This window comes from Mobula birostris, chromosome 11, assembly GCF_030028105.1.
Source record: "Mobula birostris isolate sMobBir1 chromosome 11, sMobBir1.hap1, whole genome shotgun sequence".
Taxonomy (NCBI): domain Eukaryota; kingdom Metazoa; phylum Chordata; class Chondrichthyes; order Myliobatiformes; family Myliobatidae; genus Mobula; species Mobula birostris.
The window spans coordinates 67,981,048-67,997,310 of record NC_092380.1 but is presented as its reverse complement, the minus strand read 5'-3'; the positions used below and the strand labels follow the sequence as shown (position 1 = coordinate 67,997,310).

The window sequence follows — 16,263 nt, the reverse complement described above, 5'->3', positions numbered from 1 at the left end:
TAGGGTTACCATTTTATTGTTTCACAATTACTCTGCAAATTACATCTATTCTGTGTTCTCTTGGCTTCAGGTTTTGGCAACATTGGTCCATAAATATTACAATAGCTACATATGCACATACATAGGGAGAGAGGAAGAAATTTTGATATTCATATAGAATGCGTATTAATACTTTATGCCAACTATATAACTGCCTGAAAGCCATGCAAATTCTGAATATTAATTTACTTTAGAAATAACAGGAGTAAGACACAAAATGATTAGTGCTTATTATTAATTCTGTAGAAGAGACTAACCCTTCTCTAGTCATACATTGTTTTACTGTCCAATTGTTAAACAAATGGCTGTAAAATTCTAGCTATTGGAATCAATCCGTTCTTGTCTTCGTTTCATAATTTCTTCCAGCTCTGTATCACCGCGATGCTTCTGTGAATTAGAATGTAAGATGATATCAGCTTTATGACTTCTCTTACAATAAAATGTTTATGTGAAATTTTTCTAATGATTATGTACTGCTACATAACAAGTCATTGGAAACCTTTCAGGTGTTGTTTGGACCTTTGTCACCTTTAGGACAGCAGTGGAATAAACGGAAACAGTTTAGAAAAACATACCTCTCTTCATAACAATTGTGGAATAAAAAGAAAGTTGAAAATAAATACAAACAACAGGAATTCTGCAGATGCTGGAAATTCAAGCAACACACATAAAAGTTGCTGGTGAACGCAGCAGGCCAGGCAGCATCTCTAGGAAGAGGTGCAGTCGACGTTTCAGTCTGAAATCCTTCGTCAGGACTAACTGAAGGAAGAGTGAGTAAGGGATTTGAAAGTTGGAGGGGGAGGGGGAGATCCAAAATGATAGGAGAAGACAGGAGGGGTAGGGATGGAGCCAAGAGCTGGACAGGTGATAGGCAAAAGGGATACGAGGGGATCATGGGACAGGAGGTCTGGGAAGAAAGACCAGGCCGGGGGGGGGGGGGACCCAGAGGATGGGCAAGGGGTATATTCAGAGGGACAGAAGGAGAAAAAGGAGAATGAGAGAAAGAATGTGTGTATAAAAATAAGTAACAGATGGGGTACGAGGGGGAGGTGGGGCATTAGCGGAAGTTAGAGAAGTCGATGTTCATGCCATCAGGTTGGAGGCTACCCAGACGGAATATAAGGTGTTGTTCCTCCAACCTGAGTGTGGCTTCATCTTTACAGTAGAGGAGGCCACGCCATCAGGTTGGAGGCTACCCAGATGGAATATAAGGTGTTGTTCCTCCAACCTGAGTGTGTAGAGGAGGCCTCCTCTACTGTAAAGATGAAGCCACACTCAGGTTGGAGGAACAACACCTTATATTCCGTCTGGGTAGCCTCCAACCTGATGGCATGAACATCGACTTCTCTAACTTCCGCTAATGCCCCACCTCCCCCTCGTACCCCATCTGTTACTTATTTTTATACACACATTCTTTCTCTCTCTCCTTTTTCTCCCTCTGTCCCTCTGAATATACCCCTTGCCCATCCTCTGGGTCCCCCCCCCTTGTCTTTCTTCCCAGACCTCCTGTCCCATGATCTTCTTGTATCCCTTTTGCCTACCACCTGTTCAGCTCTTGGCTACATCCCTCCCCCTCCTGTCTTCTCCTATCATTTTGGATCTCCCCCTCCCCCTCCAACTTTCAAATCCCTTACTCAGTCTTCCTTCAGTTAGTCCTGACGAAGGGTCTCGGCCTGAAACGTCGACTGCACCTCTTCCTAGAGATGCTGCCTGGCCTGCTGCGTTCACCAGCAACTTTTATGTGTGTTGCTTGAAAATAAATATATCTTTTTGATAGGCACAAATACCTTGTCTACTTATGGGATTAAGTATTTCTTTCAATTAGGAAACAGAACAGGGTAAAGTTGTGGTGGGAAATTGATGGTTTTACACTAAAAGGCTAATTGGCCACTGAAACTTGCTCCCAGTGTGTAAGAAAATGGTAGAATCTGGACAGATGGTTAGATGCAAGGAGAATGAGGTTAACGTGTGATGAGTATAAATGAGTGGTTGAAAGCCAACGTGGACTCAATGGGTCAAAGGGCCTGCTTTTGAACTGTACCTCTCTAACATTAATTAATTGCACAATATCGATTATTTAGAGTGAAAAATGTAAACTTCACTTTTATTTTCTCATGAGACGTTGCCAGCTATTATTACCCATATTCTCCATGCCAGATTGCAGATACTGGAACCTGGAGTAATAAGCAAACTGCAGGAGGAATTCAGATGCTCGTGCAGCATCTGTGGGAGGAAACAAATGGCTGCCATTTCAGGTCATGACCTTGCATCAGGGCTCAGTTCTCAAATCAGGGTCTCAATAGGAAACGTCAACAATACCACGGCTGTTTGACCCACTCAGTGGCTCTGGAGTCTCTCTCTGCGCTATATACATTATGTATAGGTATGTAAGAACTTTCAAGACTTAAAGATTGTTTCCAATCCTTAAGAAGCTTGTTATGATTAAAAAGATATCAGATTCAGATTTATTATCACTCACTGAGACAATGTGAAATTTGTTGAATTGTGGCAGCAGTACAGTGCAAAGATATAGTTACTATAAATTACAAGTAATAGAATTAATGCATAAATAGCAAAGTAGTATTCACATATAACACAGATGCCATAAAGTTTTGCCATATAACAATAAAGAAAAATTAATGACTTGAAGTATATGACAGAAAATTACAGAACTTTGCGCAGTTTAATAACAGGGATCTGCAATAAACGAGTTCCAGTAACTGCTGGAACAGGATAATCAAGTAATATAACAACATCATCAAGTATTACAGGTTGAACATCCCTCATCTGAAATGCTTCATGCCAGAAGTGTTTCAGATCTGAGATTTTTTCAGATTTTGGAATATTTGCATCTATATAATGAGATGCCTTGGGGATGGAACCCAAGTTTAAACATGAAATCTATTTACATTACATTTACAGCTTAGGTACAGCTAGTGTAAAGCTCACAGAGAGAACAGTCTGCAGTTGGAGCACAGTCTGACTTAATGGAGCTGGGTCCTCCACAGACAGTCGAGGTTGAATGACCGTCCCTGACCACGTCTATTATAGGGTTCCAGTGCTGCAGTTGGTTTCATACCCACCATCGATTTCAAGCAACCACCCGTTCCACAGCAACTACAATGGGAGGGGGTTGGTTGCATATAATATTTTTTTTTATCATTTTTGTGTATGAAACGATTACCTTAAATTTTCAGTTCATCGAGATAGATGTTTGCTTGTTTCATGATAAGCATACCATTAAGCAGCATATTTTCACTCTGACTCTGATGAATCCACTCTTTCAATACATGATTGAGATCTTAGTTTTTCACTTTATGCGGTGTTTTTGTATTTTCATTAACTTTTGCTCAGTATATGTAAGGTCACTTCTCAGAACTGTCTCAGGTGTACAGAGACCAGTGTATTGCCTGGGATCCTTCCCAGTGCCTTGTGGAATTTTTCATTTATGACATCATGGCAGCGTTCAAAAAAATTTGGATTTCAGAAGCTTTGTGGATTTTGGAATTTCAGGTAAGGGGTACTCAACCTGCTTCAACGTTCTTAACCTGCTTCAACGTTCTTAACATTAGACCATCAATTAGACCGTAATATATTTAGTTGTTATTTAATGTGCGATTACAAAATAATTGAGGTAATTATAGTTTTCATTGCATCAGTATACATTAACATACTGTATGAATTCTAATATTTATGTAAATAGTGCAACAAATTAAAGATGCTGTCTTTGAGAATGTTGGGAATGATTGACTAATAAGGGGATAGACAGTTGAGAAAGGGGAAGTGAGAGGTAGAAGAAGGGGCTTGAGGAGAGAAAAAAGATGAGAAACAAAGGTGAGGGGTGTGGAGGAGAGGGATGGAGAGCAGAAACAAAGAAACAAGCAGAAGCAAAGCAACAGAGAGATTAAGTACTGCTCCAAGTCAATATCTGGATATTTGAAATGAATCAAACTAAGCTCATTTAAAGGACTGACTCTGTTTCAGAGTGCTGTGGCCTAGTTGGGGCCTTCCATCTGCATCTTTATCTGTTTATTTACTTGTTTCTAATCTCTCTCCCTCTCACTCCACTTCTCAACCATCCACCTTCTCTCTTTCTTCTTCCATTTTCTACATTCTCTGCCCTTTACATACTCTTCCACTTCTTTACATCTTCAACTCATCTTTCTCTTTAATTTCCCCTTCTTTTTCTTATCTTATCTCTCTCCTGTTCCTATTCTTTCCTTTCTTTCACCCCACTTCTCTTCCCTTCACTCTTTTTTCCTTCCCCTGCCCTCTCCCCTGCCTTTCTTTCCCAACAGTCCCCCTTCCTCTTCCTTCTTGCCATTGCTTTCCCTCTCTTCCTCCTTGCCTCTTACTCTCCCCTTTCCAGAGCAAGGGTTAGAGCTGAGACTTGTTACCTCCAGTCTTGGCTGTTAACTACTCAATCTTAGACAATTCTGGGTGCACTTCCACACCGCATTTCAATACAGGATGTCAGGGTAGTGGGACTTGGGCCTTACAGAGGACCTTACAGAGTCTGGCCTCAGGATAGAGATTCTCAGCAGCATCCAATTTCAAGGAGGTAGGAAGTGCATGGCAGTGAAATTCAGAATGGTATACTAACATACAAAGTTTGTAAAATCAATAAAGTTTTATCTGAAATCCCCAAGATTACAAATTTAAGTAAAGGTTGTGAGAAATATCGGCAGGTCTAAATCCTGCCTTCTAAGTACTGAGCAGGTATAGAGACAGAAGAAAATTCAGTGTTGTGCACCTTCTGCTGAGTTAAAAAATAATATAAGCAAATTAAATTAGTGGAAAGTGTTGTATAGTTTCTTACATCAAGTTCAGCCTTTTGTACTTGGATTAGACTGTACACACGAGCACCTTCCTCTCCACACACCGACTTCAGTTCTTCTTTATTAAGGGAAAATATTTGGGCTCCTGTCAGTATACCCAAACTAGTTATTGTCCTGTGGGAAAAAAAAATGTTAAACATTTATTGATCAGCACACTTTTCTTCAGCTGTGAAACCCATATCTGTAAGTAGTACACACCAAGGCGAAGAAAGAGCAGGGGAGAAAAAGATTGGCTTTATTTGTCACATGTACATTTTGCATCAATGACCAACACAGACAGAGGATAGTGCTGGGGGCAGCCCACAAATGTGTCACATTTCCGGCACCAACATAGCACGCGCACTCACGGACCCTAACCCTAATTGTATGCCTTTGGAATGTGGGAGGAAACCGGAGCACTTGGTACAAATCTTCGCGATCACGGAGATAATGTACAAACTCCTTAAAGACTGACAGGAATTGAACTGTGATGAGTAATCGCTGGCACTGTAAAGTGATTGCATTAACTGCAGCTCACGAATGATGACTCACATTCTATCACAATACATAAACAAGTCATACGAGTTTCATTCTGTTGCTCTGCATTATACAAGGGCTGAAGATGCTGAAATTGTTATCTGAAACAACATGGGAAGGCGGGCCCTTCTTCTCCTAAATTGGTTTTATTTTTGACAATTTATTTGCTGCTTTTTTTTTGCAATCTGGTAATCTAAACTGTATTTCTGGCCTTAGAGACAAATTGTATTTTCCTCAAATGTTACAAACTATTTAAATAAAAGTAAGTTTTCTTACCAGGTCAATTTATTTAATTGGGAATCAAGCTCTTGAATATTTCAAGAACTTGTAAACTCAAATGTTTTACAAATATATTGAGTTTGTGTTGATTTCATGATTTTAATTCTTTATGTGGTTTATGGTGAAATAACAATTAGTGAAAAAAAACTTTTTCAACAGACTTCTGATTAAATGCCAAGCCAAAATATTCACAAGTATGCTTAACAATTATGATTCAGGAATCTGAAAATAACTATTGCTGCCTACCATTTACATAAAGCATCTATTGTAACCCTCAGATAAACAAAAGCCTCTGTTAAATAATAGGTATCAACTTCCTGGTGCTTCAGGAAGGTAGCCAACATAACTAATGACCCCCCCCCCCCACCTTGGTCATTCTCTCTTCTCACCCCTCCCATTGAACAAAAGTAAAAAACTTGAGAGCACATAGCACCAGGCTGAAAGATTGCTTCTAGCCCACTGTTAGACTATCAAATGGACCTTTCAAACTCTAAAACATGAACTCTTAATTTCCCTATCTACCTTGTAAAGGACCTTGAACTTTTTTGTCTACTTGCACTGTACTTTATTTGTAACTGTGACACTATATACTGCATTCTGTTTTGACTTTTCCTACCTCAATTACTTAGTTCGGAAAGATCTGTCTGTGTGACGCATGAGCAAAAGCATTTCCTTGTATCTCTGTACATGTGACAACAATAAACCTATTTAATTAAAGTCACGGAACAAAACTTCTTGTAAAAAGCTGTGGGGTCACTTGCTTTTCAGCCACTGGGGGCGAGGTCTCTGAGCCGTCGGGCTCTGCCGGAGACAGCGCACTGTAGTTGTGGTCATCTGAAGATTTCAATTGGACTGTGGAGCCTGGACTATATAGATATATATTTATCTGGTTGTGTTTTTACTAATATTCAATATGTGCCTGTATATGCAAATACTAGTCCTCTAAGCCGCGGTATCACAGTGGGTATCGGGCGTCCGAACAAGGACTGGGTCTCAAAGCCGCGGTATTGCCTGGCGGGTATCAGGCATCGGGGCTGGTTGAGAGGTGATCTTGGTGGGCTGGGAACTCTGGACTATATACATGCATATTCTGTGTCACTATATTTTACTGATATTCCATATGGGTTTGCTGACTTCTAAATGTGAAGACTAGGCATCAAGCCGTGGTATTGCGGTGGGGGGGGGGGGTGCTGGGACTCTTTTATTCTGTAAATGTGTTCTTGAGTGTGACTGTTGGTAATGTGTTTTAGCACCTTGACCCAGCAGTAATGCTGTCTCGTTTGGCAGTACTCATGAGTATTCCTGTATAGTTGAATGACAATTTATCTTGATTTGAATTGAAAACCATTTGTAGCAGAACCACCCAGTGCAGAAAGCTGTAAAATGTCCGGTGGCATGATGTTCAGGAACAAAATTGGATCTTACTTTTTAGGTGAACATATCTAACCATTTTCAATTTTATGCGACTATCTCTCATCCACTTACAGATGCTGAATATTAGCATGACGTGGACATTTTCTCTGCAACAAAGCTGGTGATGCGTGGAGGAAAGTTCAAACTCAATGAACCAAAAATAAGTATCCCTGTCAATTTTGTTCATTCGTTTAGGATATACAACTCTGTGGATATTACTCACGGTTTACTGAAGCCTTTCACTTCCAACCAGGATTTAACATCTTCATTGCTGGATTCATAACCGAGAGGTATCTGAATCGCCGACTGCTTTGGGACCTGGAAATTCCGTGTGCCTGGCTTTGTCTTGCTGTGTGCGGTTATTAGATGTCGGAGTTCATCATTCACTTCATCCATCTGAGTCATTATTTCTGTTTAAGAAAAAAAAAGTCAACACATTAGTTGATAAATATCTTTTTTAATAGGAATAGGTTTTAAGATGCCACTGCTTCAGCCTTAAAATTGCCTGTAATACGGTAACTTGCCCTCATCTGTGGTACTTGAAAATTTTGACATTGTGTGCCCCTGGACAGTTTTAGGTTGCGCAAAATCAGAGGTTTCTCTGCTGATCAAACAGTTGAAGTGCATCTCCATTGGTTTTACTGTTCAGGAGTTTTATTTTGTTCAGTACCTTGTACAAATAATAAATGTTGGTGTCAGTTCAATGCAGGTTGCAGGAATATATGAGACAGAATTAGTCAGGCTTAGAAACAAAGGATGAGGGTTATATAATGTGTTTGACTTACAGATATGTTCCAAAGCATTTCGCAGATGCATATTCAAAATGAATAAACTCAGCCAAAAGAGGCAAGTTGTTGAAAGCTTGACCAAGAGGTGTCTTTTAAAAGAAGAAAGTTAATATGAATAGAAAGAGAATTCCAGATAGTGTGGAAGAGATGAATAAGTGCAAGGCCACGGATAGTGAGTGAAGGAAGTGAGGAATTCAAATGAGATCAGAACAAAGCCATGCAGAAAGATTGGGATATTGTAATAGAAAGGCAAAAGAATTGTTGATGATCAGAGAAGCAGGATCATATCTTCCAGCATAGAAGATAATTTACTATCAGATCATAAGACATAGGAGCAGAATTAGGCCGTTAAATCTGCTCTGCCATTCCATTATGGCTGATCCCAGGTCCCACTCCACCCCACACACCTGCCTTCTCGCCATATCCTTTGATGCCCTGACTGATCAAGAAATGATCAACTTCCGCCTTAAATATACCCACGGACTTGGCATCCACTGCAGTCTGTGGCAGAGCATTCCACAGATTCACTACTCTGGCAAAAAAATATTTTTCCTTACCTCTGTTCTAAAAGGCCATTTAAAGATCGGTTGTTCAAGGGATAGAATCAGAATCAGAATCAGGTTTAATATCACAGGCATATGTTGTGAAATTTGTTGCTTTTTGGTAGCAGTACATTGCAATACATAATTTAAAAAACTATAAATTGCAATAAGAATATAAATTACAATAAGGACTCTGCAGAGAGTGGTGCGGACAGCCCAGCGCATCTGTAGATGTGAACTTCCCACTATTCAGGACATTACAAAGACAGGTGTGTAAAAAGGGCCCGAAGGATCACTGAGGACCCAAGTCACCCCAATCACAAACTGTTCCAGCTGCTACCATCTGGGAAACGGTACCGCAGTATAAAAGCCAGGATCAACAGGCTCTGGGACAGCTTCTTCCACCAGGCCATCAGACTAATTAATTCATGCTGACACAACTATATTTCTATGTTATACTGACTGTCCTGTTGTACATACTATTTATTATAAATTACTATAAATTGCACATTTAGACGGAGACGTAACAAAGATTTTTACCCCTCATGTATATGAAAGATGTAAGTATTTCAATTCAATTCAAGAATTAGATATATTAAAAATTAGATTAAATAAGTATTACAAAAAGGGAGGAAAACATAGTGTTCATGGGTTCATTGTCTATTCAGAAATCCATTGGTGGAGGGGAAGAAGCTGTCGCTGAAAAGTTGAGTGTGTGTCTTCAGGCTCCAGTACCTCCTGCTTGATGGTGACACAAAGAGGGCAAGACCTGGCTGATGGTTTTCCTTAATGATGGATGCTGCCTTTTTGAGGCATCACCTTTTGAAGCTACCCATGATGGGGCTGGCTGAACTTGCAACTATCTGCAGCTTTTTCCAATCCAGTAGCCACTCCATACCAGAAGGTGATGCGACCACTTAGAATGCTCTCCATGGTACATCTGAGGAAATTTGCAAATGTCTTTTGTGACATACCAAGTCTCCTCAAACTCCAAATGAAATACAGCCACCGTCATGCCTTCTTTGTAATTGCATCAATATGTTGGGCTCAGGATAGATCCTCGGAGATTTAGACACACAGGAACTTGAAACTGCTGATCCCTCAATGAGGACTGTTGTATGTTTTCTCGACTTCGCTTTCCTGAAGATCACAATCAATTCCTTGGTCCTACTGATGTTGAGTGCAGGGCTGTTGTTGCTACACCACTCAACCAGCTGATCTACCTTGCTCCAGTATGTTACCATCTTTACCATCTGGAATTCTGGCAACAATAGTTGTGTCATTGCCAAATTTATAGATAGGTTGGGGTAGTGTTACAGTAAATATTGATGTTTGATAGCATAGACTCAGTGTTCCAAAGGGCCTCTTTCCATCCTATGCTTCTCTACAACTCGATGACTTCTAAATGTTGAATTCCCGCCCAATCAACCTGCACACAAACTTTGCAGCTCCCTGCCGTCATCTCATTCCTCACAACTTAATTGGAAAATCTGCCAACTCCATAGCTATTCAGGATGCTGTTTATTGACTATAGCTCAGTGTTTAATACCAGCATTCCTACAATTCTGATAAAAACGCTCCAGAACCTGGGCCTCTGTACCTCTCTCTGCAACTGGACCCTCGACTTCCTAACTGGAAGACCATAACTGGTGTGGATTGGAAATAGCATCTCTGCTTCGCTGACACTCAACACTGGCACACCTCAGGGGTGTGTGCTTAGCCTATTACTCTACTCACTCTACACCCATGACTGTGTGCCAAGGCACAGGGCAAACACCATCTATAAATTTGCTGAAAATACAAACTATGTTAGCAGAATCTCAGTTGGTGATGAGAGGGTGTACAGGAGCAAGATATACCAGCTAGCTGAGTGGTGTTGCCGCAACAACCGTGAACTAAATGTCAGTAGGACCAAAGAACTGAATGTAGACTTCAGAAAGGGTAAGATGAGGGACACACATCAATCTTCAAAGAGAGATCAGAATTGGATAGAATGAGCAATTTCCAGAGTGTCAGTATCTGAGGACCTAACCTGGAGCTAACACATCAATGCTGCTAGAAAAAAGGCAAGACAGCAGCTATATTTCACTTAGAGTTTGAGGAGGTTTTGTACGTCAACAACAACGTTCGCAAATTTCTACTGATGTACCATGATGAGCATTCTAACTGGCTGCATCACCATTCGGTATGGGGGTGGGGTGGGGGAGGAGGGCCAGGGAACTTAAAATCATTGGAAAAATTCAGAGCGTGAGAAGTGAAACAAATATAGGTGGGAAGGGATTGAACGGGGGGGGGGATAAAACAGTGTCAAGGTATGCAGAAATGAGTTCGGTGGGGCAGGAGCAAGCTGAGACAATGGGTCTACCTAGACAGGCAGGTTTGTGGATCTTTAAAGTTCCCTGGCCCCCACCACCTTATTTTCACCATGATTGTCCACTCACTATGCACCTCCATCCCCCACCAGGAAGGTCTCAAAGCTCTCCGCTTCTTTTTGGATTCCAGACCTAACTAGTTCCCCTCTACCACCACTCTCTTCCGTCTAGCGGAATTAGTCTTTACTCTGAATAATTTCTCCTTTGGCTCCTCCCAATTCCTCCAAACCAAAGGTGTAGCCATGGGCACCTGTATGGGTCCCAGCTATGCCTGCCTTTTTGTTGGCTTTGTGGAACAATCCATGTTCCAAGCCTATACTGGTATCCGTCCTCCACTTTTCCTTCGCTACATCGACGACTGCATTGGCGCTGCTTCCTGCATGCATGCTGAGCTCGTTGACTTCATTAACTTTGCCTCCAACTTTCACCCTGCCCTCAAATTAACCTGGTCCATTTCTGACACCTCCCTCCCCTTTCTTGATCTTTCTGTCTCTATCTCTGGAGACAGCTTATCTACTGATGTCTACTATAAGCCTACTGACTCTCACAGCTATCTGGACTATTCCTCTTCTCACCCTATCTCTTGCAAAAATGCCATCCCCTTCTCGCAATTCCTCCGTCTCCACCGCAACTGCTCTCAGGATGAGGCTTTCCATCGCAGGATGAAGGAGATGTCCTCCTTTTTTAAAGAAAGGGGCTTCCCTTCCTCTACCATCAACTCTGCTCTCAAATGTACTGTCCCATTTCACATACATCTGCTCTCACCCCATCCTCCCGCCACTCTACTAGGGATAGGGTTCTCCTTGTCCTCACCTACCACCCCACCAGCCTCCAGGTCCCACATATAATTCTCCGTAACTTCCGCCACCTCCAATGGGATCCCACCACCAAGCACATCTCCCCCTCACCCCATGCGACTCCTTTGTCCATTCGCCCCCACTGATCTCCCTCCCGGCACTTACCCTTGTAAGCAGAACGAGTGCTACACATGCCCTTACACTTCCTCCCTCACCACCATTCAGGGCCCCAGACAGTCCTTCCAGGTGAGGCGATACTTCACCTGTAAGTCCGCTGGGGTGATATACTGCATCCGGTGCTCCCGGTGTGGCCTTCTATATATTGGTGAGACCCAACGCAGAGTGGGAGAGCGTTTTGCTGAACACCTACACTCTGTCCATCAGAGGAAGCAGGATCTCCCAGTGGCCACACATTTTAATTCCACATCCCATTCCCATTCTGACATGTCTATCCACGGCCTCCTCTACTGTAAAGATGAAGCCACACTCAGGTTGGAGGAACAACATCTTATATTCCATCTGGGTAGCCTCCAAACTGATGGCATGAACATTGATTACTCTAACTTCTGTTAATGCCCCGCCTTCCCTTCTTACCCCATCCCTTATTTATTTTTTTATTATTTCCCTCCCCTTTTTTCTCTCCCTCTGTCCCTCTCACTTTCACTCCTTGCCTGCTCTTCATCTTCCTCTGGGCTCCCCTCCCCCATTCTTTCTCCCTAGGCCTCCCGTCCCATGATCCTCCTCCTACTCCAGCTCTGTATCCCTTTTGCCAATCAACTTTCCAGTTCTTAGCTTCATCCCTCCCCCTCCTGTCTTCTCCTATCATTTCGGATCTCCCCCTCCCCCTTTCAAATCTCTTACTATCTCTTTTTACAGTTAGTCCTGACGAAGGGTATCGGCCCGAAACGTCGACTGTACTTCTTCCTGTTGATGCTGCCTGGCCTGCTGTGTTCCACCAGCATTTTGTGTGTGTTGCAGGACAGACAAAGGTGTGTCAGTTTATATTATTTACTTGGATTTACTGAAGGCCTTTGACAGGATAGTACATACAAGGCTACTAAACAAGATAAGAACCCATGGTATTAAGGGAAAGATACTAGCATGGACAGAAAATTGGCTGTCTGGCAGGAGCCAAAAAGTGGGAATAAATGGGGCCTTTTCTAGTGGGCTGCTGGTGACTAGTGGTGCTCCAAAGGGGTCAGTGTTGGGATAGCTTCTTTTCACGTCATATGTCAATAATTTGGACGATGAAATTGATGGCCTCATAACAAACATTGCAGACAAATCTCAAACAATAACAAGGTGGCCTACAGAGAAGAAGTCATCTCTCTGACACAGTGGTGTCAAGAAAACAACCTCTCCCTCAATGTTGCAAAAACAAAGGAGCTGGTTGTGGATTACAGGAGGAATGGAAACAGGCTAACCCCTATTGACATCAATGGATCTGGGGTTGAGAGGGCAAACAGCTTTAAGTTCCTCAGCATCCACATCACCGAGGACCTCACATGGTCTGTACACACCATCTGTATGGTGAAAAAGGCACAACGGCGCCTCTTTCACCTCGGATGGTTGAGAAAATTTGATATGGACCCCCAAATCCCAAGAACTTTCTACAGGGGCACAATTGAGAGCATTCTGACTGGCTGCATCACTGCCTGGTATTGGAACTGTACCTCCCTTAATCGCAGGACTCTGCAGAGAGTGTTGTGGGCAGCCCAGCGCATCTGTAGTTGTGAACTTCCCATGATTCAGGACATTTACAAGGGCCGGTGTGAAAAGAGGGCCCCAAGGATCATTGGGGACCCGAGTCACCCCAACCACTATCTATTCCAGCTGCTACCATCTGGGAAACGGTACCGGAGCATAAAAGCCAGGACCAACAGGCTCCGGGACAGCTTCTTCCACAAGGCCATCAGACTGATTAACTCATGCTGATTTGAGTGTACTCTGTATTAAATTTACTGTTCTATTTATTATAAATTATTATAAATTACTATGATTACACTTTGCACATTTAGGCAGAGACGTAATGTAAAGATTTTTACTCCACATGTACGTTTGTATGTGAAGGATGTCAATTCAACACGAAAATAGGTGGAGGAGCAAGTAGTGTTGAGGAAGAAGTGAGTTTGCAGAAGGGCTTAGACAGATTAGGAGAATGGGCAAAAAAGTGACATATGGAATATATTGTAGGGAATGGTATGGTCATGCATTATGGTATTTTCAAAACCGGGAGAAAATTCAAAAATCAGATGTGTGAAGGGACTTTGGGGTTCTCATGCAGGAATTCCTAAAGGTTAACTTGCAGGTTGAGCTGGTGTTAAGGAAGGCAAATGCAATGTTAGCATTCATATGAACATAAGAAATAAGATCAGGAGTCGGCCATCTGGCCCGTGGAACCTGCTCCGCCATTCAATAAGATCATGGCTGATCTGGCCATGGACTCACCTCCACCTACCTGCCTTTTCCCCACAGCCCTTAATTCCCCTACTATGCAAAAATCTATCTAACCTTGTCTTGAATATATTTATTAAGGTAGCCTCCACTGCTTAATTTTGAGAGGATTAGAATATACTTATCTATTGAATGGTGAAAGACCTTGATAGAGTGGATATAGAGAGGATGTTTCATGTGGTGGGAGAGTAAACCAGAGGACACAGCCTCAGAATAGTGAGGCGTCCTTTTAGAATGGAGATGAGGAGGAATTTCTTTTGCCAGAGGGTGGTGAATCTGGAATTCTTTGCCACAGGTAACTGCGGAGGTCACGTCTTTATGTATATTTAAGGCAGAGATTGATATATTTTTGATTAGTCAGAGCATGAAGGGATACGGGGAGAAGGCAGGAGATTGGAGTTGAGAGGAAAATTGGATTAGCCATGATAAAATGGTGGAGCAGACTCAATGGGCCAAATGGCCTAATTCTGCTCATGTAAAAACGGAAATATGATGCTGAGGCTTTATAACGCATTGGTCAGACCACACAGTGTACTGTGAGCAATTTTGGGCCCTTTATCTAAGAAACAATGTTATGGCATTGGAAAGGGTCAGAGGAGGTTCAAGAGAATAAAAGGGTTAATGTATGAGGAGTACTTGAAAGCTCTGGGCATGTATGTACTGGAGTTTAGAAGTATGAGGGAGAATGTCATTGAAATCTATTGAATATTGAAAGGCCTAGATAGAGTGGATGTAGAGAGGATTCTCCTATAGCGGGGGTATCTGGGACCGGAGGGCAGAGCCTTGGAATACAAAGATGTTACTTTAGAACCCAGATGAGGAGGAATTTCTTTAGCCAGAGGGTGGTGACTCTATGGAATTCATTCCCACATACAGCTATGGAGGCCAATCTTTGGGTATACTTAAAGCGGAGGCTGATAAATTCTTGCTTTTTAAGGACGTTGCGGGTTTTGCAGAAATGAAAGAGAATGGAGTTAAGAGGGATAATAGATCAGCCATGATTGAATGATGGAGCAGACTCAATGGACTGAATGGCCTAATTCTGCTCATGAGTCTTGTGGTCATATTATAAGACTCAAGAAAGTGACTTCCCTTTATGAAAGAATAATTTATAATAAAACGTTCTTTCACACTGTTTCCCACTAGACAACAGTTTTAAACAGAGTTTAAGTGGAGTTTGATTTTGACCTCACTTACGTTCCTTATCCCTTCCAAAAGGCCTGCTGGCCATTCCTGGTAGCTCATGACTTCCATGCCTCATGTGACCAGGGGTGACATAATGTCCAGTTGAAGCACCAGGCCCTATTCCTCGGGCATTCATCTCTCCTTTGTACCGATGACCTCCCTAAAGTAAGTAATTTGATGAAGTATTAGTTAGTTTCATTAAGTTATACAGTAGCATTACAACGAGGCAGTGCTCTTATTAAGTACAGGATGTTCAACTTCCTCTGCAAAGCAATGGTTAAAGAAAAAAAACAAAAGGATATCTGCTCCTCCACAATGGGGAGCCAATTACTTCTAAATTGAATCAAAAGACACACAATGTGTAGCAAAGCAGCCAGGATGGAAAATGTGGGCTGCACAGTAAAGAACAGTAAACATTTTATTGCAGCCTCAAGTTGAAAGCAATAAATAAAAACTCTAAAATTGTATGCAAGTAACCACCATGGATAGGATTGAAGTGCATGCAGGCAATGGTTTATAACCAATAAAAAGACCACATGAGCTTCCAACATCTTCATTTAGGAGCATTGCACAATGATGAATGTTGAGAGGGGTTTGAGAACTACACCTGGATGCATTAACCTGTCCTTTCTCCTCCACCTGAAATCTCTTCTCCACCCCATTCTTACCCTGTCTTGTTCTTCCATGCAGTTCCAAAAACTTTCTGCCCCAGTCTGATTTTAGTTCCTTCCTCTGACCTCTTGTCCTCTTCCACATTTGTCACTAAGAAAGACACTGATAAAAAAATCAGTGTTTTGGGACACAGGTGAAGCAACAACAATGGATGTACTGTGTTGTATTAAATTTTGTAAAATATTGGATGAAAACCTGAATCAGTTCTAGGTGATAATTTAACTCTTTGTGAGCTCATAGAATGTAGTATCTGTGCAAGTTAAACACTGTCAGTATGTTAATGTCTATTGTTTGCTGATAGCAGCTGGATTGTTTCTTAGTCTCAAGCACCATTAACATGAGGATGTTTATTAATGACTAAATGTCTG

At 41.9% G+C, this 16,263-nt stretch overlaps 1 protein-coding gene across 4 annotated transcripts in view; it reads right to left on the bottom strand.

Moving 5' to 3' along the window:
- Nucleotides 1–16,263, bottom strand: part of eps8l2 (EPS8 signaling adaptor L2) — a 203,880-nt gene continuing 187,617 nt past the window's right edge. For all 4 annotated transcript variants that reach the window (XM_072272430.1, XM_072272429.1, XM_072272432.1 and 1 more), the window contains 4 exons: nt 15,236–15,383; nt 7,309–7,495; nt 4,859–4,991; nt 1–426 (listed from right to left, as the gene is read on the bottom strand). In XM_072272430.1, coding sequence (XP_072128531.1) covers nt 355–426; nt 4,859–4,991; nt 7,309–7,495; nt 15,236–15,383 — 540 coding nt within the window. In that variant the 3' untranslated portion in view covers nt 1–354. The remainder of the gene's footprint in view (nt 427–4,858; nt 4,992–7,308; nt 7,496–15,235; nt 15,384–16,263) is intronic.